The 27,476-nt window shown below is 40.3% G+C and overlaps 1 protein-coding gene across 7 annotated transcripts in view; it reads left to right on the plus strand.

Annotated features, from left to right (window-relative positions):
* lama2 (laminin subunit alpha 2) overlaps positions 1–23,839 on the plus strand; it is a 342,464-nt gene extending 318,625 nt beyond the window's left edge. For 5 of the 7 annotated variants that reach the window (XM_033021242.1, XM_033021244.1, XM_033021246.1 and 2 more), the window contains 10 exons: positions 2,974–3,122; positions 4,048–4,224; positions 8,889–9,063; positions 12,853–12,965; positions 14,664–14,853; positions 18,279–18,434; positions 20,036–20,189; positions 21,205–21,335; positions 22,146–22,368; positions 23,245–23,839. In XM_033021242.1, the coding sequence (XP_032877133.1) occupies positions 2,974–3,122; positions 4,048–4,224; positions 8,889–9,063; positions 12,853–12,965; positions 14,664–14,853; positions 18,279–18,434; positions 20,036–20,189; positions 21,205–21,335; positions 22,146–22,368; positions 23,245–23,396 (1,620 nt within the window). In that variant the 3' untranslated portion in view covers positions 23,397–23,839. The remainder of the gene's footprint in view (positions 1–2,973; positions 3,123–4,047; positions 4,225–8,888; positions 9,064–12,852; positions 12,966–14,663; positions 14,854–18,278; positions 18,435–20,035; positions 20,190–21,204; positions 21,336–22,145; positions 22,369–23,244) is intronic. The other 2 variants (XM_033021243.1, XM_033021245.1) reach the window with 1 other exon arrangement.
* The last annotated feature ends 3,637 nt before the right edge of the window (positions 23,840–27,476 follow it).

Here is a 27,476-nt window from a genome sequence, read left to right on the forward strand (position 1 = left end):
GGCTGGCAGACAGGAAGCAAAGAGTAGGAGTAAACAGGTCATTTTCACAATGGCAGGCAGTGACTAGTGGGGTACCGCAAGGCTCAGTGCTGGGAACCCAGCTATTTACGATATATATTAATGATTTGGACAAGGGAATTGAATGCAACATCTCCAAGTTTGCGGATGACACGAAGCTGGGGGGCAGTGTTAGCTGTGAGGAGGATGCTCGGAGGCTGCAAGGTGACTTGGATAGGCTGGGTGAGTGGGCAAATGCATGGCAGATGCAGTATAATGTGGATAAATGTGAGGTTATCCACTTTGGTGGCAAAAACAGGAAAGTAGACTATTATCTGAATGGTGGCCGATTAGGAAAAGGGGAGATGCAACGAGACCTGGGTGTCATGGTACACCAGTCATTAAAAGTAGGCATGCAGGTGCAGCAGGCAGTGAAGAAGGCGAATGGTATGTTAGCATTCATAGCAAAAGGATTTGAGTATAGGAGCAGGGAGGTTCTACTGCAGTTGTACAGGGTCTTGGTGAGACCACACCTGGAGTATTGCGTACAGTTTTGGTCTCCTAATCTGAGGAAAGACATTCTTGCCATAGAGGGAGTACAGAGAAGGTTCACCAGACTGATTCCTGGGATGTCAGGACTTTCATATGAAGAAAGACTGGATAGACTCGGTTTGTACTCGCTAGAATTTAGAAGATTGAGAGGGGATCATAGAAACTTACAAAATTCTTAAGGGGTTGGACAGGCTAGATGCAGGAAGATTGTTCCCGATGTTGGGGAAGTCCAGAACAAGGGGTCACAGTTTAAGGATAAGGGGGAAATCTTTTAGGACCGAGATGAGGAAAACATTTTTCACACAGAGGGTGGTGAATCTCTGGAATTCTCTGCCACAGAAGGTAGATGAGGCCAGTTCATTGGCTATATTTAAGAGGGAGTTAGATGTGGCCCTTGTGGCTAAAGGGATCAGGGGGTATGGAGAGAAGGCAGGTACAGGATATTGAGTTGGATGATCAGCCATGATCATATTGAATAGCGGTGCAGGCTCGAAAGGCCGAATGGCCTACTGCACCTTTTTTCTATGTTTCTAATAGCATAAAAAACAAGATATTGGAGCAGAATTAGGCCATTCGGCCCGTCGAGTCTACTCCTCCATTCAATCGTTGCTGATCTATTTTTCCCTCTCAAACCCATTCTCCTGCCTTTTCCCCATAATCTTTGACATCCTTCCTTCTCAAAAACCTATCAATTTCCACCTCAAAAAAAACCCAATGTTCCTGGTCTCCACAGCCGTCGGTGGCAATGAATTCCACAGATTCACCTCCCACTGTCCAAAGAAATTTGATTTACGATTGACCAGTCCTCTAAAATAATTGATGGCTTTAAGGATGAGGTTTTGAGGTACCTGGAAGCACATGATAAAATAAGCCAAAGTCAGCATGGTTTTGTCAGAGGAGATGTTATCTGACAAATCTGTTGGAGTTTTTTGTGGCGGTAACAAGCAGGCTAGACAAAGGAGGGTCAGTGGATGGTGTTTACTTGAATTTTTTAAAGCTGTTTGATAAGGTGCTGCAGTGAGGCTGCTAAACAAGATTCTAAACTTTTGCCAACCACAGAAGTCAGACTAGTTGGTCTATAATCTGCAGTTACTTCCTGCACTATAATTTATTTTCTTTTGCCTAACTTCCTTCTTAAAAAGTGGAGTTACATTTACAATTTTCCAGTCCTCTGAAACGATTCCTAATTCGAGTGATTCTTGAAAGATCACTTCTAATGTCTCCACAGTCTCTACACCTACCTTTCTCAGAACCCTGGGGTCTAGTCCATCTGATCCAGGCGACATTTAGACCTTTCAGCTTCCCAAACACCTGCTCTTCAATAATAGTAGGTGAACTCACTTCTGCCCTCTGACTCTCTTGAATTTCTGGCACATTGCTGGTGTCTTCCACTGTGAAGACTGACGAACAAAACGTATTCGGTTCACCCGCCGTTTCTTTTTTCCCCATAGCTATGTCTCCAGTGTAATTTTCCAGCAGTCCAATGTCCACTCTAGCATCTCTATTATTCTTTATATGTAAAAAAATGGGTATCCTTTAGTTTAGTTTAGAGATAGAGTGCGGAAAGAGGCCCGTCGGCCCACAGAGTCCACACTGACCAGCAATCTCCACACATTAACACTATCCCACACACACTAGGGACAATTATTACATTTATACAATTTTACCAAGCCAATAAACCTTTGGAGTGTGGGAGGAAACCAAAGATCTCGGAGAAAACCCATGCTGGTCATGGGGAGAATGTACAAACTCCGTACAGACAGCACCCATTGTCAGGATCAAACCCGGGCCTCTGGTGCTGTAAGGCAGAAGCTCTACTGCTATGGCACCATGCCATCCCTCTTTTATATTGTTGTCTAGACAACCTTCATATTTTATCTTATCTCCCCATATTGCTTTTTTTAGTTTTAAAGCCTTCGGTTGGTTTTCATAAGCTTCCCAATGCTCCCAACTTCCTACTAATCTTTGTCATATTATATGCCTTCTCTTACTTTTATGCTGTCTTTGACTTCTCTTGTCAGCCACGGTGGCTTTATTCTCCCCCTGGTATGTTTCTTCCTCTTTGGGATAAAGGATCCTGCATCTTCAGAATTATTCTCAGAAACTGCCTTTAAAATGCTCCACCACCCAATCAACTTTCGCCAGCACCTCCCTCATACCTCTGTAGTTTCCTTTACCCAACAGTAATACTGAAACATCCAATTTCAATACATTTCAAATATTTTGCCCAATTATTCAGTATATAGTTTTGAAATAATCTCGTTATATTATGTTTGATAGTTTTCAAATTTCTCAAAGTTATCATTTCTAATGGGAGATATATTGTTAAACTAGGTTTAGGTTGAAATATTCATGTTTGAGCAATAATGTTTATGCAGTCTGCACTGAAAGTCTTTACTCAAACTCTCTGCATTGTAAAAATAGGTCTACTATGCAGTTTTCCTAAACAGAGGGCGCTTGGAGGTGCATCTTGCCACTGGGACTCGAGAACCTCGGCGTGTTACAGTCAAAACAGAATCTGAACTGTTCAGTGATGGAAAGGAACATAGTGTTCGACTGCATAGATTGAAGGGGTATGGCAGTCACTAAACTTTACTAACCTTGCTAATGATACTTCATGGGCTAGATGTATTGAACTTGCAAGTAGATAACCACATCTCTCAATAACATTACACAGTGCATCATGTGAATGAATTGTAATTGTTGTTGTTTAGATAAAGTATGTACTGTAGATGATTACATTCACTTCGATCTTGACTCCACTGTTCATGTACGTTCTGCAGTAAAGTCATAGAGCTATTAATTGGAAAAGAAGCGACCCTCCCCTATTCTAAGCAGCATTTCCTCATATTAATATTCTTTAGAAGTTTAGAAGTGACTACACTTCATAACAAAAACTCCTTTGACCACTATGCACATTGAAGCATCATGTTTTTGTGAAAAGCTCCACATGAATCAAAGCCTGCCTTCCTTTTTAACACTGAACCATCTGCTAGTGGAAATATCCAGGCCACTACATGTTTACGTTATCTTTTGTACGCTGTGTAAGATGTGTTCCCAGTGCTCTCCCAATGGGTTACTGTGTGCAGTGAATCCTATCTCTGCTGATTGCTATGAAACTCCAATGCGGTCACTCCTGAATGTAATATTTTCCTAATCTTAACACAGTTGCCTGCTAAATTACCCCACTGTTGTCCTGGCTGCCTTATATTAACACAATGCTGTCTCAGTTAACTGCTCAGTTCTCTTAACACTGTCCCAGCTGACAGCTATGTGCCCCTAATCCCTACACTGTGGATACTTGGCAGATTTGTGGAACAATACTGATTATTATTTTATAAACCTGATTACATTTTCCTCTCCATTAGCATTAATATAATTATGTTTTCAAAATATTTTTCAAAATAAGTACAATGTTGGTATTCAATTAATGTGCATTTGTTATGTTTGTTGTTTGAAAGACTGTCAATATTAACACAATATTCCATTTGTTGCCAGATCCCTCACTGTACAGGTGAATGAAGAAAGAGCTCAAAAACTACGACTATCCAACGATCAACCTCTCAGCATTAAAAGACTATTTGTTGGAGGAGCTCCTACCTCATTCCTACCTAGCTCATTAAGAAATATCATCCATTTTGAAGGTTGCATATGGAACTTAGTAGTTAATTCAGTGTGAGTAAAGTTTGATTGTCAGTATAAGTGACATTTAGATAATGTAAATTATAATATGGTGTTTCCTCATTTAGGCCTATCAGAAGTACATACTGCAGAAGTGTAACAATAATTTAAATTTGTATCTATATCATGCTGTAAGACATCCCATAATACTAGCCATAACTTACTAAACAAACCATGAAGAAAAAATAAATCAAATCATAAATTCTTTGACAGCACTGCATGTAGGAATCTCTAGAACAAAAGCGAGGCATTCAATAGACAATAGGTGCAGGAGTAGGCCATTCGGCCCTTCGAGCCAGCACCACCATTCAATGTGATCATGGCTGATCATCCACAATCAGTACCCCGTTCCACCCTTCTCCCCATATCCCCATGACTCCGCTATCTTTAAGAGCCCTATCTAGCCCTCTCTAGAAAGTATCCAGAGAACCGGCCTCCACTGTCCTCTGAGGCAGAGAATTCCACAGACTCGCAACTCTCTGTGAGAAAAAGTGTTTCCTCGTCTCTGTTCTAAATTGCTTACCCCTTATCCTTAAACTGTGGCCCCTGGTTCTGGACTGCCCCAACATTGGGAACATGTTTCCTGCCTCTAGCGTGTCCAAACCCTTAATAATCTTAAATGTTTCAATAAGATGCCCTCTCATCCTTCTAAACTCCAGAGTATACAAGCCCAGCCGTTCCATTCTCTCAGCATATGACAGCCCCGCCATCCCGGGAATTAACCTTGTGAACCAATGCTGCACTCCCTCAATAGCAAGAATGTCCTTCCCCAAATTAAGGGACCAAAACTATACACAATACTCCAGGTGTGGTCTCACTAGGGCCCTATACAACTGCAGAAGAACCTCTTTGCTCCTATACTCAACTCCTCTTGTTATGAAGGCCAACATGTCATTTGCTTTCTTCACTGCCTGCTGTACCTGCATGCTTACTTTCATTGACTGATGAACAAGGACCCCCAGATCACGTTGTACTTCCCCTTTTCCCAACTTGACACACAATCCATGTTACTTTTTGTAGAGTAAAGCCAATAGTCTTATTGTTGCATTTTCTCGATAAACTGCCCATTCATTTCTCCCAGGAGCCCATCCAATTCCCTTTTTAAAAACTCTCCTATTGATATTTCAAAATGTTCAGAGATTATACTGTAATTTCCTTCATTAAAAAATAGTTTACTTAAGAGGGTTTGAAGAGGGATCCCAACCTGAAATGTTACCTATCTATTCCTCCACAGATAATGCCTGACCTGCTCAATTACTCCAGCACTTTGTGTTCCAGAATGCTGCCTGGATTAGAGGGGTATTAACTATAAGGGGAACTTGGACAAACATGGATTGTTTTCTCTGGAGTGTCAGAAACTGAGGGGAGACATGATAAAAGCATATTCAATTATGAGAGGCATATCTTAGTGAGAGAGGGAAAGATTAAAGGAGATGTGTGGGGCAGGTTTTTTTACACAAAATGGTGGGTACCTGAAATCCATTGTCAGGGTTGGTGATGGAAGTAGATACGATAGGAGGATGTAAGAGGCTTTTAGATGGGCACATAAATATGCAGGAATGGAGAATTATGGATCACATGTAGGCAGAGGAATTTGGTTTAACTGGGTATCATGTTCAGGAATTATATTGTGGGCTATAGAACCTGTTCCCTTGCTATACCTTGCTATGTCCTTTGTTCCTTCGCGTTTTGGATCCGTGCCAGTTTGCAGAGAATAGAATGGGTGAAGTCAGTTAAGAGTGGATTAAAAATGGGGGATAATGAAGGCATGGCCCAAAGTTTCTCAACTTTCCTAGAAATGGAAGAAAAATCTCTGGTCCTTGTTCGGACATATCCAATTGATGCATTACATGATTTCAAAATACCAACTTAATCAATCATACCTCATTTTAATATGCAGAATGGCAAGAAAAATTCTGAATGCTTGCTAATGTAATCTATTTTAAAATGATTACTTTCAAATTGAATTATGTTAGTGTATTGAATGGCTGTCATATAAACCTGTGATCTTAAAGCTTGGAGTGATCTTATCATAGCCACTGAAGGATGCAAATTCAGCTAAATAAATAAACTATTAAAGACTAGAATAAAAAATTATGAACATGAAGTGGCCATATTATCATAACTACTTTGGTGTAGTGTCTTGGGAAGGAAATCCACTCGTCCAGCTAATAAATGTTTTACAGTCAGAGCAATATACAGTAGTTGATTCTAATCTATCCTTTAAAAATGTTATTTATACCATATGAGATGAAAAGAATTAAAGGATGTGCATTGTCAATGAAGAAATGTGTTAAATATATCTTCAGGAATTAAGTCTCTGTCATTGTTTGTCTTCACCGTAGAAGATAACACGCTGAAATACATGCTAATAATGCAATACCTTGATTTCAGCAGATTTATTGGATTATTGCTAAATCTATTTGAAAACATATGTATTTAAAATACTTTGGAGCTGAGCTTTCTTCTTTGTTTTTCTGAATATCTCCCATAAATCTCATTGACCAACTGCAGAAATGCCATCACTGATGTAATGATGTAGTTTCATCCAGTTTCACGCTCTTTCTTATCCAGTCTAACCCATTCAGACTGGTTATTTAGTCAATCCCCAAAAATGCAAACCGGTTTGCAGTGATTGAAAAGTATATCTAAATGAAAGTATTTAATCAAACTAGAAGCGGAGATATTAACTACTTTAATGACAACATCAGAAATATTTTAACACATGTAAAGCTATGAACCAAATGTCCTGGTAACTGGAACCCAAAATTCTCAGATGATCAGGCAATGGAATTTGTTCATAAGACCGGATATGAAATTGTGTACATCATTTATATGGTCATTCTTAATAATATACTGGACTAAGTGAGAGCCGTTGGGTCCCAGCATCACATGGGAGGGCTGGTCGCCCAACGCAATATTCCACTTCTCCACCAATTCCAATATACACACGCACTCTTACACACACTCTCACACACACTCTCACACACACTCTCACACACACTCTCTCTCACACTCACACACACATACACACACCCTCCACCTCACACATACACTCACTCACATACACTCACACACACACTCACACACACACACACATACACTCACACATACACACACACACACACACACACACACACACACACACTCACACATACACTCACACTCACACTCACGCACATACACACGCACACAGACTCACACACATACACTCACACACACACATACACTCACACATAGACTCACACATACACACACATACACTCACACACACACTTACACTCACACACAGACTCACACACACACATATACTCACACACACACTCACACACACACATACACTCACACTCACACACATACACTCACACACATACACTCACACACACACTCACACACACTCACACACACACACTCACACACACACAGACTCACACACACTCACACACACACACATACACTCATACACTCTCACACACACATACACACACACACACATACACTCACACACACACATTCACACACATGCTCACACTCACACACACTGACTCACACACCATATATATGACAGTAAACTTTCTTGAATATACTCACACGGCAGACCGCGGACTCTCCACTGTGGGGCTTCCACAACCAAGGTGACCTCTGCACTTACCGGAAATTACGCAATCAGCGCGACCTGTCCACTATGCGGAAGTCACGAAATGAGCGGGACTTTTGGACTAAAGACAGTCGTACCTAATAAAGCATTTATTCCTTCCAAACACAGTCAGACCTAATAAAGCATTTATTCCTTCCAAACACAGTCGGACCTAATAAAGCATTTATTCCTTCCAAACGCATTCGGACCTAATAAAGCATTGCAGTTTCAAGCACAGGCAGGGAAGCAGGCCAAACAACTCATGGCATTGTCATTTCATTTCATTTCCAATTAAGCATTGCACTTTCAAGCACAGGCAAGGCAGCAGGCCAAACAACTCATGGCATTGTCATTAAGGGTTAACAAATCATTTCTTGCAAGTACATTGCAGACTGACAGTTCAGTTGATTCACAGCTTGGAATGACAGTCGTGGCCTTTCCCTCACGATCTTGCAGAGTGACTGACTGACGGCTAGGCATCCAGGGTTTTATAGTCCTGTCCCCCCCCCGGAAGGGTCGTTACCTTCATTGTGGTGATTGACAGACGAGAGGACCAATCAGCAGATCTCAAGTTTTTTTAAACACTCATAACTTTTTTTATTTTTAATCGATGGGAAAAATCCTCAGGGCTGGCTCAGCAGCGGAGGACTGTGAGTAAGATGGCCAAAAATAACAGCGATATAGGGTAGCGTTTTTTTCTAAAATCAATATACAGCGCAGACAGGAAGTGGTCAAGATGAGACTTTTAATTATATAGGTATTTAAAACAAAGTGCAGAAATTGTATGATAGAAATCTCTCTTTTTTTGATCACATGTGTTGCTCTTATTTAGGATTACTTCACAAACGTATTCTTGATGATACCAATTGCACTTATCTTGATGATAACAATTACAGCAGATTTGTGATAATTTATCTGATTAGAAAACCTTTATGAATAGCTGTTATTTTCGTATTGTCTCTGTACTTGAGGGTATACATTAAGCACATAACTTCTTCCACTCTTTTGGTTTGTCCCTTAGACCTCTGGATTTCGCTCAACCGGTATCTTTTGAGCATGCAGACATTGGCAGGTGCCCAATTCTAAAACCTTCAAAACTACATCCTAAAGAAGATGAGACCGAAACGGTAACCAAAATCCCAGCTGAAATCTCTCCAAAACCTATCCTAGAAATGAGGATTCCTACACCTGATCCTGTGAGTTTCTTTTCATCAATAGGTATAAGTTGTGTGTGGTGTTGTTAGAAAAATCATACATACTTACAAATCGAAGGAAGTTCACTTATTGTTTTAACAATAATTTGTGGGATGTGGGCATCATTGGGAAGACCAGCATTTATTGCTTATCCCTCATTGAAATTGAAGGGGAGTTACTGATTTGAACCATTGCAGCTTGTGAAACACTCCCAGTGTGCTACTTAGCTATGTAGCACCAGGACTTGAAACATCAACGAATGATGTAGGACTTGCAAGGCAACTGGCAAGTAATAGTTTTCCTATAAGATTGATGCACTATCTTTCACAGATGATCTATTAATTCATTGCATCCTTTACAACAGATTTAGTTACAACTCAAATGGATGTATGAACAAAAATCTGAAAATCAAATGCAATTGCTCTCATATTTCTCATAACACAGACGGATGCCAGAAGGCCCATCAAGTCTATGCCAACTCCTAGAACAATCTCTTTCCTCACGCGTTGCCATTTAATCCATTATCTCTCAAGTCCACTTGATAATCTTATCACTTACTTACATTAGAGTACAGTAATTAATTCATCTATGCATGTCCAGATGTAGAGGAAACCAGAACACTGGGGAAAAACCCATGTTGTCACGTTCAAACTCCACACCAGACTTTAAATTTAAAATTAAACTTGTGTCACTGGAGCTGTAAGGAAACACTTATCAAGTACATTTCTTTGAAGCATTCAAAACATACGCCAACTGCTGTTTGTATTTTCCTGCAAAATCCATATCTTTACATTTGGAGTTACACTATTTGGAGAGAGGCTGAAACAAATAACATAGGTGCATTTAATGGGAAGCTACATAAACACAAGAATACTTTATCACATCTTATGTAGAACATTTCTGACGTGAGCATCATGAACAGCTTTTAAAATATTTTTTAGAGATGATTGTCAAGATTTATTCCGAGCATCAATTTCTAACATATTTTAATGTATGGTTGCATGTGCTACTGATCGTAGCTTCATTTCACTTTCCTCTGCTATTTAATAATTTAACTTAAACATATTTCACCCTCCCTGGAGAATGCTAACGTCGCTTTTAGTATCCTATGTATCACAAATCAGTACCTTAAAATATTTTTTTTATTTTATCATCATGAACAATATTCGAACTCAAAAGTCACTTTCATTGAGCTTGCAGCAAAAAAAAAGTTAATTTAATAGATTCAGAATAGTGTCGTGAGGTAAAGGTAAAAAAATAGTCTAACTTCCACCTTGCCCTCAAATTGACTTGGAATATCTCTGGCATATCTCTCCCCTTTTTTGAACTCTCTGTCTCCATCACAGGGAAAAGACGACCGACTGACATCTGCTACAAACCCCCCAACTCCCACAGTTATCTGGACTAGACCTCCTCCCAACTCTGTTGCTCAATTTCTCCTTCTCCACCCATCACACCACATCTTCTCCATTCTGCCATCTGGGAAGAGGTACAGGAGCATCAGCTGCAAAACCAGCAGGATGCTCCACAGCTTCTTCCCACAGGCAATAAGACTGAATAACGGACTTTGTCCCCTCCCCAAATATCGTTCACCAAACATTCAACCTCGCCCATACTTTGACAGTTAGGCACCTGTCAAAGTAAAGCCACTGTCGGTCGGAATGTCTGTTTTTATTCTATTGTAAATTTTAGGTCTACTTTCTGTTTTTAGACATGGTAATTTTAATTTGTTTTTAAAGCTCTATGTATTTATCCTGTTTTATTAACTACACTGAATGGAAACTGATCGAGCGACGTTTTTTCGTTTCCTCTGTGTATGCGAGTACTCAGTGAAAATGATATTAAAGAAATACTGAATACTGAATCTGCTCCCATGATGACGCTTTCCATTCCAGGAGATCCCAGATGTCCTCTTTCTTTAGTAAAAGTAGTTTTTCCCCCTCCTGTCATAGATGGATCCCTCACCCATGTCTCCTCAGTGTCCGATAGTTGTGCTCTTGCTCCCTCTCCCTCCAAACAGAACAAAGATAGAGTTCCTTGGTCCTCACCTTTCATCCAACCAGCTTCTGCAAGTAATGCATAATTCTCTCACATTTTCACCACTTTCAATGTGATCCCATCACCAGTCATATTTTCCCATCCCCACCCTTTTCCGCCTTCACAGAGGCCAGCCACTCATTCCATAACTGTGGTTCTCTCATCGTTTCCCATCCTAATCATCACCTCCCCAGCTACTTTCCCCTGCAACCGCAGGTGATGTAACACTTGTCTCTTTACCTCCTCCCTCACCTCCATTCAGGGACCACAGAGGTCCTTCCAGGTGAGACAGAGGTTCATGTGCAGATGCTCTAACCTTATCTACTGAAAATGGTGTTCCCGATGCGGCCACCTTATCATTGGTGAGACCAAGTGTAGAATCGCCGACCGTTTTATCGGACGCTGACACTCAACCTGCCAAAGAATGCTGGATTGCCCAGTTGATAACCATGTTAACTTCCTTTCTCATTTTCATACTAACCTTTTTGTCCTGGGCCTCCTGCATTGCCAAAGTGAGCCCAAGGGCATGTTCTGCTTGAGCTGCTTACTGCTTAATCGAATGAACTATCTACAAACCCCATCCATTCTCCATCCCTTTCTCTTGTTCTCCCCAACCCCCTCCCCTGGACATGCTCCCATTTCTACCCCCCCCCCCCCCCCCCTCCCTTCCACCAAAATTCCTTCCTCTGGCTTTGCAATTTGCACTTCTCTCCTTATATCACATTTTTACTTTTTGACTCTGTCCAACCATCTTCCCATCAACACCCCCTCCCCCATCTGTATTTACCTGCCACTCACCAGGCTTTGGCCTGCTTCCACCTTTCTTTTAGTTTTCTCCTCACTCTCCCCCACCAAAATCACTCTGAAGAAGGGTCCCTACCCGAAACATCGCCTATCCATGTTTTCAGAGATCATGCCTGACCCGTTGAGTTACTCCAGTACTTTCCGTCTTTTTAAAGAAATAGACCCTTCTTGGTTATTCACATATTATGCTAAGTATATTGACGAAAATTGAATTTTTCATATTTTCACATTCAGCATATGATCATGGAATCTAAAATGTCCCGCAGACAGGAATGTGAACAGTGCCTATACCATAGGCTTTAGAATAATTTATTCCATCCCATTTCCATGACCTTTGCCTCATATGTTTTACCACATCCCTTCCAAAATTATTGAACCTGTTTCGACTACTCTTTCAGAGTTAATTCCAGATCATAAACATAATCTCTTGTTATTTACACAGCTACCCTAAAAATGGCTATCATCCCATCTCCCTTAAACCCTTCTCCTTTTACCTATCAATACCTTTCCTGATTTTGAATGAACCTTTCACATTTTCCCTTAACCTTTATTCTTCTAGGATGACATCTAACCATGGGCTCACTTTTATATAGAACTACCTTATACATGGGACTGGAAACAATTCCAATGAAATATAATAATAACTTAATTTAGTTTTAATTACATGGAGAGAGAGGAAGGTGAAAGAACCAGTGTAGTCGTGCTTCACTGAAGTTCTCTCGGACAAATAAATGGATAGGTGAATGATTAGGTCTCTGTGATTATTTGAAAGGATATTTAAAACGTATAATTAGTATCCAGTCTGACTCTGTTATGTCACTAGGTTAAGTTGTGGTACTGCCTGATCATGTATCTTTTCTCATAATTTTTCACATTACGTTGGCAATATGTTGATATTGTAATGATGAACTGCTTCTATGGTCTGATTTTTAAATCTCGTTTGTATGTAGACATCATGTGCTGCTGACCTTCCTCCTGTCATGCTGGTAAAAGCCAAGTACTTTGGCCTATCCAAAAACAGTCATGTTGCCATGGAATTTGATGATACCAAAGTCAAATCTAGGTAATTGTTGAAATTTAACATAACATAATCATTTAATTAGTTATCTTCTCAGGGTTGAAGGACGACTGAAAGCATTGTCTCATACAACATTATCATTTATGTAATATAAAACTAATTAACACACATTGCTCTGGTAATAAATTGGTAAATACAAAGAGTGCAGAAGAGTTATCATTTGTCCAAAGAAATAAATCCTAAATGCTATTGAGGACTGGGCAACATAAACATCTTGGACTTCTAATCTTTATTTATTGAGCTTGAAAAACCTTCTTTAAAGTTTTTAGAATTAGATTTTGAAGTGACATATTTGATAGAAAAATATATAAGATGCTCTGTTGCTTTTTTAATTACTTGGTAAAAAGGTACGTGATTTGATCATAATGACCAAAACTTGTTGCCAGCAGTAAAGCTACTTATACTAGCTGATGTCCGCGTAGTATGAATGAGCTTACTGTTTCCGGAATGCCATAGTATTGATCTTCTGATCATAAACTGGTAGGCTTTGTATCGTTGCAGGACTTTTAATTGATGTAAGGCCACCGAAATAAGATCAACTACACAAACTGCTGAAAATATCATTCCATGCCCCGAGGCTATCAAACCTGTCAAGGACTTTGGAAACTTATGAAATTCACTGTCAATTCAGAAATGTTAAACAAAATAAACTATTAACAACTGCTTTTAAAATATGTTACCTATAAGAATTAAATTCTTTAATACACAATACTGTTAAACAATTAAAATTGTTTAAATGTTTGAATTCAATTAATTCATAAATTTGAGAATTACCTTGCATCTTCCCTTCTCCCTCTCAGCTGTTGCAAATATCAAAATAAATTAACTTCAATGGTTCACTGGTACGTTATTGTCACGTGGACCTATGTACAGTGACATTCCTTTTTTTGCATTCTTACCATTTCTGTTTATATTGACACTGGTTCAATGGGCAAGTTTTCTTAGGATAAGAGTTGGAGAACTACAGGAAATTTTCTTTCCACCATTGGATTCTGTGAGGAATCTAATATCAGGAGGAGCAACCAGCAAATTTGTGATTTCCAAATTCAGACGGGTGTTCTGAACAATGGAACAGTGGAAAAATGCCAGCAATTCAGCATGTCATTTCACAGCAAGTTCTGGCCCAATAGGTTGATGATATTAGAGGAAATGCCACTATTCTAAATATACTCAATATTTAGCCTCTCAGGTGATGCTTTGAAGAAAAATAAATGCATGTAGATTTCCTTCTCAATCTTCACTAGCAAAGTAGTTCATTAAAGGTAAATCTGTTTAGGTATTATCTCTACATTAAAAATATCACTTCTTACTGAGACAAATAATGGAAGATAAATCTGACAGATTCTGTTAAAGATTTACAATTCCACTCACAGATTTTCTTTTCTGCATTGTAACAAGTCATTGATAAGAAACTTTAAAGATTTATATATTTAAAATACCCTATCGTATGTTGCATTGGTGCTGTTAATTAAATTAAAAACTGCCTCATGTAACCACTTGTTTAAGATATGCCATTTTATACTTTTCTACAACTTAAATGCTATTTTAAATTACAACTGAAATGCTATTTTAAATTACCTGTGGCGTGTGATAATACCAAACAGGAAAATAACTCGTCAGCAGTTTTTATTTTTAAACTCATTGCAAGATACTGAGTGATTAATGATTCTGGTTTATTTGCAGCCTCATAATTGAGTTTGAAATACGAACAGTAGCAGAATCTGGTCTTGTATTTTATATGGCCAGAATTAACCATGCAGATTTTGCAACCATTCAAGTAAAAGAAGGAAAGGCTCATTTCAGCTATGACCTTGGAAGTGGAAACATGACCACAGTTCTTCAAAAGAAGATAAATGATGGGGAATGGCATAAGGTAATAGAAGCAAAATAAACTCCATTACTAATTTACCACTTAAAAATAGATATGAAGAATCAACCTTTTGAATTGTGCATAGGAGGGAACATTATACCTTCTCAAAGGTAAATATCAAATGAAACAAAGTAGTGGAAATATTCAGCAGGTTGGGCATTATCTGTCAAAAGAGAAAAATAGAGGGCGAAGAGTGACATCAAATTGGGTGGAATATTTTTAAAGACCAACGTATGATTTTTGAAAAAGGCAGGACATATTTCTCTTCATACCAGGGACATTGTTTGACTAATGACAGGAAAGTTGAGAGAAAATAAAATTAATTCATAAAAGAAGTGGGATCCTGAAGCACATTGGCTGAAATGATGATAAAAGCAGAAACTCTCACAATATTTCAGTTATCTGGATGAGTACTTGGAAAGCCCACAATGTCACATTTTGAGAGCACAGAGATTGGATGTAATTTGAATACTGCTTTGTGACTAGCATTGGTATGGTAAATCAAATGGCATCTTTCTCTGCTGTAATTTTATGAATGAAGAATGTGGCATGGGGAAGTTAGAGCATTGAAGGTGGGGAGGGCAGGTATTCATTTGGTAGGCATGGATTAGGATTATAATTTGGGAATGTTGAATTGGTAGGTGCATCACTGTATTTCTGCAACTGGATTAATGTCTCCAGATATGACTTGCCCCGTGATAAGTGGAAGCCCTCAGATAAAACAGAAGCATATAGTTTGAAAACAGATCATAGAGATAAGACAGGCTGAGATTAGTGAGATTATTTGAAAATATGAATATGAAAATTGTAAAATCGAGGCATTGTTTAATTGAGATCCAGTGTGGTGAATATCAGGATGATGGATGAATGGTTGGCAGTCTGAATTAGGATAAGGAAGCAGAATTTTGAATGTTCCCAAGTTTACAGTAAACAGTAAATAATCCATTATTATTATTATAATATGCTGCAGCTATGAACTCTCGTGGTAGGCAAGTATAAACAAGAGTGTAATTAAGGCTGGTGTGGGGCGTAGGTCCCAAAATGAAAGCGATGAGCCAGGTGTTTTGGGAGGTTTCTTTTATTATGTCATTTCAGGTAGCAGGGAAGTCCACGAGAGAGAGAGATGGCACCCAAACCCTTGCCTTTAATCCCTCTGGTTAAGGGCCGCTTCTGGACTGAACCATTCCCGTGCCGAGGGGTTTGATAGTTGGGATGGCCTGACCCTTGGGAGCCGGCACAGGACCCCCCCCCCCCCTCAGAACCGGAAGCACGAAACGCACCGGCGGACGCACAACCCGGCCGGACCGCGTGCGGAAGTCAGCTGACCGAGGGGCTGGTGGAGGCACAGGTGAAGGGGCAGGTCGAGGGACCAGCGGGAGGACAGGTGGAGTGACAGGCGGGGGGAGCCGTGAAGGGGGGCACCCTTGAGGCCGAAGTCGGGCAACCAGCACCGGCTGGTCAATGTCCAGATGTGCCGGCTTCAACCGGTCAATCGACACGGCCTCAGGCCAGCCTCCCATGTCCAACACAAAGGTCGTCTGCCCATGTTCCAGCACCCGGAATGAGCCCTCGTACGGCCTCTGGAGTGGCGTCTGGTGGGCATCACGGCATAGGAAAACGTAGGGGTAGTAGGTATATGGAACCAGCTAGGGTCGATGGGCATGGGCAGGTGGGCGTGGGCAGGTTGGGCTAAAGGGCATGTTTCTATGCTGTATGACTCTATGTCTGCAGTGCTGGGCCTGTGGTCAGCAGCCTGACCAGCTAGGATTCTCCCCGTTCTCTTTGGGCTAATTAATTCTCCCAAGCTTACAGTGGAAAGACGTGTTACTGCCAAAACATGACAGTGCAAGGCAGGAAAGCAAGCTCCAGCTAGTTGATGCTGGATAATCATATCTGCTGGAGCATTTCTTGAGCACTGTTGCAACCCAACTGGTTATTCCGCTTCTATTCCTAACAGTGGTCAGCTAATGAAGCCTCTGTAAGTCAAATTGCTGCCATGGAGTTGTGGTTACCAAATTAGTAAAGGAGTTGTGCTCTCCACAAAGGTACACAAAATTGCTGGAGGAACTCAGCGGGTGCAGCAGCATCTATGGAGCGAAGGAAATAGGCGACGTTTCGGGCCGAAACCCTTCTTCAGAGTTGTGCTCTCCACAAGCTGAGGTAGCAAGCTGAAAAAGGGTCCTGACCCAAAATGTCTTCTGCCCATTTCCCTGCACAGGTGCTGCCTGATCCACCAAGTTCCTCTAGAACTTTCTTTTTTACTTAGGAACGCAGGCTTTCCATTTGCCTCTTCAGCGAATTCTGGTTAACAGGTTGTTTTTTCACATTTAGTCTACAGGTTAAGGAGGTGACCATTCCATTTTTCTCACCAATACGATCTAACACCTGGGCTTAGTAGGTGCCTCGAGGGATCAACTTAAAATGTGGGAGGCATTGATTTCAGATGTGAATATATTAGCGTATTATGAGCAGAATGCAGAATGAAGGATGGATGTGAAAATGCTGTGGAACTGGAGGAGTTATTCTTGGGCAAGTATAGTATTTCCCCAGGTGTGAAGGAGGAATTTCTTTAGACAGAAGGTGGTGAATCTGTGGAATTCATTGCCACAGATGGCAGGGGAAGCCAAGTCATTGGGTATTTTTAAAGCAGACATTGATAGGATCTTGATTAGTAAAGGCGTTAAAGGTTACAGGGAGAAGTCAGGAGAATTGGTTTGAGAGGGGAAAATGGATCAGTCATGATCAAATGGCAAAGTAGACTTGATGAGCCGAATGGCCTAATTCTGCTCCTATGTCTTATGATGTGTCAAAGGATTGTTTTAGCCACCCAGTTTCTCCTGGTGGAGTGAGAATGGCAAGAAACAGATCAGAAAGTGCTTGTGGATTAGGCATAGTTAGTGGGGTTGGATGAAGTATTCATTCATTCATTCATAAAGTTTTCATCCATTCATTCATACTGCTTTCTTCGCATAGATAGAGTATTTTACCAGTGGAAGGGGGTGGCTGTGTGGGGGGAAGCAGGGGATGGAAGTAAAACGGCCTGGGGATTGGGAAGTGCCCTTTTTTAAGGCACAACAGAGTGATTCTCAGTAAGGGTGGTATGTGGGGGCAGATGGTAGGAGACCGTGGAGGTGGAAGAGAAGGAACTTGTGAGGCTGGGAAGTGCTGTTTCTCAGGCAGTTCAAAGAGGTTTAGATACACCATGAATGTGAAAGTGACACTGTGCTTTCAGATTACATTACCATGAACAAATGAATTGAAAAGAGGTAGGTATGGAATTTTTTGATAGTTCAGTGGAAAAAAATCATTATAAAAAATGTTAATGTTAGTTATTTTTATTTGATGATATCACATACTGTTTTGTAACTTTTAGCTAAGTGGAATAGAACTTAGAATTATTTAAATCAATTTACATTTATTTTTTGCAGATCAGTATTGAACGGAATAATAAGAGAGTAACAGTTACATCTGGCATTACTGTAGCAACTGCAGTCAGCCCTAAAAGTGCAGTAATATTGGATGTTGTGGGACTGATTTATATCGGAGGATTGCCTAAGAACTACATAACAAGAAGAATTGGCCGTGTAAGATGTGAAGCATAATTTATTTCTTAAAATATATATATATATATATATATATATATTAGTCTCTACCTCAAACCCTCTTTATAGCATGGCACCTTCTCTCCTGCATAACCAGTTTAAATTGATGTTACATCCGTTGCCAACACCAAAGCCAATGACATATTCCCTACACGATATAAATTCTTCAGAATTTTAAACACATCAAATGAATCTCATTTCTAATTCCTTTTGATGTAGTAGAAATAGTCCTGATATCTCACATAACTACAGTTGCGATCGCTGGTATCATTCGGGCTTCTCACGGCTTTGGTGCATTTCTTTATCAGGATATCCAAAACTGTTTGAGGTGACACAGTTAAAGTTTGGTTTGATATATTTCTCACTCTTTCACTCAAAATCTTCATACACAATGATTAAATATTATGCTTTATTTAGCTAACACTGCACTTATGTTTTTACTGTCCTCAGTATCTTAACCTACTTATGTTTTTTGGTGATATCTACTAAAAATTAAGTGAGCATTGTTACACATAACATTGTATTTATCCTTTTTTATCCATTCATGAATTTTATCCATTCATGAATTCCTTATTTCCCCCAAAATACTTTCTTTCCCTCATATTCCCCGGAGTTTCGTTTGAGCCTCACTGAGGTTCAGATGACATGTAATAAAATATTGTATTGTATATTGTATTGTATATTTTAGGTTTGTGTTTAGCATTTAGAAATACAGTGTTTAGAGGTACAGCATGGAAACAGGCCCTTCAGCCCACCAAGTCTGCGCCGACCAGTGATCACCCCATACACTAGCACGATCCTACACACTAGGGACAATTTTACCAAAGCCAATTAACCTACAAACCAGCATGTATTTGGATGGTGGGAAGAAACCGGAACATCCGGAGAAAACCCACGCGGTCACAGGAAGAACGTACAATCTCCGTACAGACAGCACCCGTGGTCAGGATCAAACCCTGGTCTCTGGCGCTGTAAGGTAGCAACTCTACCGCTGCGCTTCCCATTGTGGCTCCCCATTGTGGCTTCCCATTGTGGCTCCCCATGGCCAAAACTAAATCCGCTGAAAACAAGCAGTCTCTTTATTGACGCTGCAATATATACCAGCAATCATTTCCTTTAACTACTAGTTTTCTGAGCATTAGTGCTCCTGCATTTTCAGTTTTATTATGTGTAAATTATTCTATGGGGCAAGCACTTTTGTCAGTGCCTTCTGAAAATCCATGTGCACTCCAATTACTGTACCTTACCAGATGCTTCTGCAAAAAAAGTTTCATTATTTTTCGTCACATTTAGCTTGCAAATATCACGTAATTTATATATTTCAGAAAATTGGAAATATTTATGTCTGAATATGTTCTATCGGCTATTCAAGTAGTCTGTGATATATCCATAGCCTATACATTTATATTTAACAGGAGAGGTTGTGCCTTGTACCAATCTGAAATGAGAATCCGGATCCTAACTTTGTTCCCCCTTGGTTCCCAGTCATGGTCTGAAGAGGACTCCAAAGTTATTTTAAATCCTCATCATCTCAACGTTCATGGGTAGTTAATGGTCTGTTTATTCCTTTTTTTTCAACACAGGTGGTTTACAGTATAAATGCTTGCATTCGTAACTTTAGATTGAATGACAAAACCTTTGACCTAGATAATCCAGCATCCAGCCTAGATGTTGGCACCTGTTTTCTCAACAGTCAGCAAGGAACTTATTTTGATGGAACAGGATTTGCCAAGACAGGTATAAATATTAAATTAATATTTCTTCCATTTGTTTTACTCTCATGTTAATCAGCTATCATTTGAAAACATTGCTCTTACAAAGACAGTTGCTGTGCACGCTTTCAGAATACACATACGATCTCCAAAGTGTTCCTCCCATTCACAAGTCTATTGCAATTTAAAGGGCAGAACTGCAGAGTTTCTGTCACCGGTGTATTTATCAACTATTCATCTGATGATATTTAAATACCAACCCTACCTCCCAGCCCGACTCCATCTTCAGATTTATACTTGCCACAATGTACTTTAAATTGAATTTTAAAAATTCAGTCTGCATAGGGGTCCTGACCCAAAATATCATCTGTCCATTTCCCTCCACAAGTGCTCCCTGGCCCATTGAATTCCTCCAGCACTTTGTTTTTAGACCAACATTTCAACATGTGCAGTCTCTTGTGTCTCCACTGTACTTTGAATTGGCATTGACATTAGGAGCTTGAAACAAAGTTAGGACAGTAAGTCAATTCTGAAATATCCCAGCATTGCCAAACATAATATAGTGGCTGATTCTCAGTTTCTTGAGAATGTTATGTGAAGGAAGTTCTGGTTAAAGTACTCAAGGCTTTGTTGGAGGAAAATGTGTGGGAGATAAGCTTTCCAGATTAAGTTGCAGAGATCGCATTATTATGTGGCATCTCCAAAGTTATGTGCTGTAATGAAATGTATTTTCTTTAAAACTCCTAGCAACATTTTGTTGTTCTTTTCTGATGTATTTGTAATGCACCACTATTCATGTGATTGAATATGATTCAATAATTTTGCATTTGGGATTCCATTATTTTGCCTTCATGTATATTTTAGATACATGCCAATGCAGTAGATGGTGCTTACTAAATAATTATTGCTGACCATTTATATTTGAACATGATGCATAGATTATTAGCAAGAAACCAAGTGATCAATTTGATTCATTACTCCACTTTAACTTCATATGTAGAGTCTCTTACAACCATTGTATGTTCTTTGTGCCATTTCAGTTCAGCGTTATAGAGTTGGAACAGATTTACAAATTGAGTTTGATTTCCGCACAACTCAAAGAGATGCCGTCCTGTTGGGAATCAGCAGTCAGAGAGTAGACGGACTTGGTATTGAATTAGTCAATGGAAAGGTAAGTTATAGTCATGTAGAAATCATTTGATTTGCAAGCAGCAACAACTTGTATTTGTATAAAGGGCCTGCCCCACTTGGGCGTCATTTGCGCATCGCGCAGGTGGCGCTGAAGATTTTGTGAATCCCAAAATCCTGGGACGCTGTGTGCTACCGCGCATCACTGCCTACGCCTCACCATGCGCCATGCGCGTGTAATGCACGCCATTCGTGTGTCATGACACGTAAATGATGTCGCGTAAATGACGCGCAAATGACGCCCAAGTGGGACAGGCCCTTAACATATTTAGTGTAAAAATACAAGCCAAAAAGCATTGCTGGAGTGCTTTCAAACAAATTTTGGGGCCAAGCCAAAGACCAGATTACGGTTGATTACAGAAAATAGAGGTGTTTATAAAGGTAATTAATTAATTTAAAGACTTGGCAGCTGAAGACGCAGTCAAATGTGGGACGATTAAAATTGGGGAAGCACAAGAGCACAGAATTGGACGAGTGCAAATATATGTCCAAGTACTGGAGAAAGAAACCATAGGGAGGTGTGTGGTCATGGAGAAGTTTGATAGCAAGTAAAATAACTTTAAAATTGAGGTGTTGATAATTTGTGCTAATATAGGTCAGTGAACAATTTTTCTATTGAATGGTTCATATCTGTGCAGAAGAAGGGATGTATGGATGACACCTGGTAGAGTGCAAAATAGGAAATCTTTACAAAAAAAATGTTCAGACAATTATATATATTTTCATGATTATTTGAATAAGATCTCAACAATGCTTTCCGTAATACTTTTTTTCCCTTTCATATTTATGTTAGATATTTGTTCACAATGATAATGGAGCTGGAATATTTACAGCCGTCTATGAGCCTTTGCAGTTCAATGAGTTGTGTCGTGGACAGTGGCACAAGGTGGTAGTCAACAAAATTAAACATGTTTTGGAACTGACAGTGGATGGAAATAAAGTAGAAAGCAGAAGTGCAAGTGTAACCTCCACTGCAACTGACACCAATGATCCAGTCTTTATTGGAGGACATCCAGGTAAGCATTAATTCATTCCAAACTGTTTTCATTGTGATGCTTCGTGACCAACTGCTACCATGAAGCTGCCAAGTTCTTGAAATTGTGCCCATATGTGTGGAAACAATGCTGCCACATTTTAGAGACTTTGATTCAACTGGATGATTTACTAAACCATTTCAGGGCCAGTTGAGAATCCACTAAATTTCTGAACATCAGGGTTCACAATTTGCCCAGATCAAGTCTTATCTATGACAATATCGCTGTTATAAAAGAGTTTTTTTTAATAACAATTGAATAGCCTATTTAATCGACTAAGATAAATTTCCTAACTATCAAAGAGAAACAGAAATATAAATATTATAACAACTTACAGGTACAATGTTGTGCCATATTACTATAATATTGTAAGAGCTATCCTTTATTCTTTTGAACTAGCATAATACAGTGAACAAACAAAATGTCCTATAATTAGTACTTTACAGTGCCGTTCAAGAACAGCCGCATCAACTTTTAAATGTTCAGTGCTTAACGTTTGACAACAGTTCATGTGAGATATATTTACTGAATACATAGGGTATTGACTGTACTGTAAATGAAGAGTTGAATAAGCCAGGTTCAAGTGATCATTTAGTTACTCTCCAGAATAATATATTCAATCACATCAACAGATTCTGAAACTATGTAAGAGTAAAGTAAATACACTATTGTACCAGCTTGCTCATAAGTCTGCTGAAAGGTTTACAATGTATAATAAATATTGACTTTTCTCATCAAATAAGCTGATTAAATCACTGAGTACTTCGCTGTTACTGCAGATTTTCTGCAATTGCACCTCTGTTGCCCTTGTCTTTAATCTCAATAGTGGAAATAACTTTTTTTTTAAATTTATTTCAGGTGACATGACACAGTTAGCACTGACCATTAATACTCCTTTCAAAGGCTGCATTCGTAACCTGAAACTAATGAAGCCAACTCAGACAATTGAAGTGGACTTCAGCAAATCGGAGGAGCTCAAGGGTGTCCAACCGCTCACATGCCCTGCATAATGGAATTACCCAGGCTATTTTAAACAAAGATTAAATGTTACAGTTCAGAATAAGCCTGTACAAAGCAAAAATAATTTTGGAGACTCAAATTAAAGAATATCTTCATGTTACTTCACTGTTATTCTTTATTTTCTCTTTGCTAAACATTACCGGATAGAACAGTCCAGAAAACAGCAATTTCACCTGCCTGTTGTATGATACCCCTGATACTTAATTGCATTGCTGCCAGTGAAATTAAACACCAGGCACAGCATTTAATAATTCTGAGTTTTCATTTCAGTAAAATTAAAAATAAGTACATTTTATCCTGTAGATGCCCTTTGCCTATTCATTATTTTCATTATGTAGTCTCCTATTTATTTTGCTGCTTGTTTGTGTGCAAGAATGTAACCTGCAGTGTGGAATATGATATAACTATTTCAGTAAACATTGTTAAAGCAGAAGTCGTAGTTTTGTGTTTAAGTGAAGGTTGGCAATAAGTGAGTTCGGTATTCCGAAAAACGCAAGGAATCATGGGATTTGTCAAAAATCATTTGTGATAACTAAAAAGCGAACAAAGCGCTATCTGTATAAACTGTGTATAAATTGTTAACTATTCTAGCAATGAATGAATCTAGAATACTGTCAACTCAATAACTTCCTTTCCTGTTCTGCTGTTCACACACTACTTACACAGTCCCAGTTCTAGTTCAGTTCATTAATCTGCAATTATGAGATATTCTAAAAGTTAAAGAATTTATTATTTTCATTTATTCCTTAATGTGTTTACTACTGGAATAAGAAAATATTACTTGTGTTTGAAACATTTTCTTATCTTTATTCATAATTTATGTGTGAAAATATATTTAATCTGAGGAACAGGGTTGCCAGGTAGCAGGAAAGCGGGGTGTAACAGCGATAGAGAGGGGGCAGATGTGAGTGGGAGATTGGGAGAGACTGGACCGTCTGAGAGACATTCTCAGCAGCTGAACTGTGTGTGCAAACTTGTGTTTCGTCCATAGTCCGGATCGAGCCCGGGTCCCCGGCGCTGCGGGCGCTGTTGAATTGCTGCTGGACCATCCCCATCCCTGTCCGAGGGCTGCCGGAGATGTCCGGGGTGGCCCTGGACTGGCGGGGCACCCTGTGGCTGTGGCGGCTCCGGGTTTGCAGCCGGCACTGGGGGAGGCACTGGCTTCGGCTCGGCTCTACTCCGACTCCCGGGGGCTTGTTCCCCGATAGACCGGGTACAGTCGGCTGCGCCCCTCGCCTTGTCCAGTGGCTGTCGGTTGGCTCCCTCAGAGTTGGCAAGGGCTGGGCGCCGGTCATCGGCGGGGGTGCACGTGGGGTGCTCGGGTGGCTCGGCGGGGTGGGCAGCATCTTTGGAGAAAAGGAATAGGTGATGTTTCGGGTCGAGACCCTTCTCCAGAGATGTTACCTGGCCCACTGAGTTGCAGTAGCATTTTGTGTGTGTCCCCTGTGGCTGGTGCTTGACTTTCGCCGACGCCGGGGAGGTTGACCGACGGCCGCAGGGTGGGGCGGGAGATGCGGCTAGCGGTCCCCGGCCCTTCGGGGGGCAGGTTCCTCGGGAGATGGAGCGAGGTACTTTGTGGATGATTAGCCATGATCTTATTGAATGGCGGTGCTGGCTCGAAGGGCAGAATGTCCTACTCCTGCACCTATTGTCTGTTGTCTATAGTGAATTGGGCTGGAGTTGGTGCTTCTTCTCCACGCTGGATGTGGGCCTGGAGCCACCGTTGATCCAGGCCAGTGTCCCGTCGGTCCGGGGTCGCCCTGGACGTCTCTGGCTGCCCCTGGATGGGGATGGGGCACTCGCGGGATGGGGACAGTAGTGAGACTCCGCTCACAAATCTGCCTCCTGGGTTATGCAGGAGAGGCGTGTGTGGTTCGCCCCTATATATTAACCCTTTATAACACAGGAGGGCAGCCCAAGTGAGAATGGAACCCATACACCCAGCTGAGGGGGACCAGACTGTGATTCATTAGATTGTCACTGCTGAGATTCCTACATGGACCAGTAGAGAAGGGAGAAATAGTGTCGCTAACTCCAGTGGCGGTTCGACTGCGTCTGTAGCGCCAGAAACCTGGTTTGTCCTGGCTGCGGATGAGGCACGGGTCCGTGTCAGCTGCTGAGAATGTTTTTCTTGAGTGACTTATGATCTGGGCATGCGCAGTCAGAATACCGAACTCGCTTATTGCAAAAGCTATTCTTGATTTCAAGAAATTTTGAAGAAACGTTCTGTAAAGATAGAAAAATATCATTCAAATGAAACCAAGTCAAATCATCCCCATTGAAACATTCTGAAAACGTAATACCTAAACAGTAGACTTTACCATTACCTACTAATGTCTTGCAGTTCAGGTGCAAGGAATGTAGAACCAGTTTAATATAACAATTTAAAATAACACTGAACAGAGACCTCAGCAAATTCATTTTATCACATAAAATGACTGAAATTTTAATTATTCCGCCGTCTCAAAAATAAATATGCTAAAATATAAAATAGCCTGGTCTTCCTGGAAAGTGCCTTTTGAGTATGGGGCACACTGGACTAAATGAACTAATCAAAAATAAAACCTAGAACTCAAACTCACGACATTATATGAAAAACATTCACTGATAAACAAACACTGGACAAACTCAAAAGCAGACAGTTGGGAGGACAAGATATAAAGAGGGGAGGAGGAAAAGGAGGTGGTGCTGGTAGATTAATTGTACATTAAATTACCCTTTAATGTAGAGTAATAGTAAAAAAATATATAAATAGGTGTTGATGGACATGCAGGCGAAAATAAGTTACGGGACTTCACGGGAGTAAGTAAGGGGAATTTGAAATTGATGTGATTGCTCAGGAAGCTGGCCTGGATCAGATGATAAGATGGGATATGAATTGTACGTACCATAGCCATAAAGTAGGTATGTTACAAAACTTACCTTCAGCAGCGCTGCAGTTCTGCCACTGGCCGTGTGCGCGATTTTGGCGCCTTTGAGGGGGCGGGGTTAAAACGCGGTTTTCTCCTACCTTGTCCTGGATTATATTTTGTTGGAGTGCAAGCTTTTGCTGGAGAATTGTTCCGACGGCCGTTCTGTGTATTTGTTTTTTTTAATCGCCCGACAAGTTCAGCGCGGGAGTAATTTTAAAATCTGCTTCTAAAGCCGTCAACGCCGACAACGGGGACAGATTTCACGTATGGGACAGGTAAAGGAAAGCCGTTTATTTTATGTATAAAAGTGCTCCTTAAGATGCCTTTAATTCACATTTTACGTTGCGAAACGGTGATTTTTTCCCCATACGAACTGGCAGTATTTTTCCTGCCGATATGGGGTTTAAATTCAGCGCAACTGCAACGTTCCAAATGATCGCGTTCCAGAAAAACCCATTCGCAAGATGATTTAAATGGCCATTAATTTACAGGTATTAAACATTAAATTCCTTCCATTTGGCCTATAAATCCATGACAATGAGATTTTAAAATGATGTTATATTATGAATTCTTGTGTGAATATTATTTGGACACTTAGTAGGTATGTTGCAAAGCCTACCTGAAGCGTCGCTGAAAATCTGTCCCAGCCCGTGTGCGCGATTTTGGCGCCGTTTAGAGGGGGGCGGGTTTAAAACGCGATTTTCCCTAGGCTGTTCAAATCGCGGTTTTTCGGCCTAGTTGATTATTAACGAAAAATCGCTGGAAGATTCCCTCGCTTGAGCTATTATTAGTTTTAAGGGCTTTCCTTACTTATTATAGTAGTTTAAAAATTAACCTCTAAACCCCCGACCACCGACAACGGGCCGGATCTCATACAGGGGAAAACGGAAGGTAGGCTGTATATTTTTACGTTAAAAAGGGCTTCTTAAGATCCCTTTATACAAAGTTTAATATTGCGAGTAGCTCATTTTGGGCCCATTACATCCCGCAGTATTTTTCTGGGCATTTGAGGGCACAAATCTACCGCAATGTGAACGTTCTAAACCAGTGCGTTCACAGGATCCCACTAGAAAGCTGATTTAAATGGACTTTAATTTACAGCAATTAAACACTAAATTCCTTCCATTTGGCCTATAAATTAATGTAAATGAGATTTAA

The sequence above is a fragment of the Amblyraja radiata genome, chromosome 5 (genome assembly GCF_010909765.2).
Source record: "Amblyraja radiata isolate CabotCenter1 chromosome 5, sAmbRad1.1.pri, whole genome shotgun sequence".
Lineage (NCBI taxonomy): Eukaryota > Metazoa > Chordata > Chondrichthyes > Rajiformes > Rajidae > Amblyraja > Amblyraja radiata.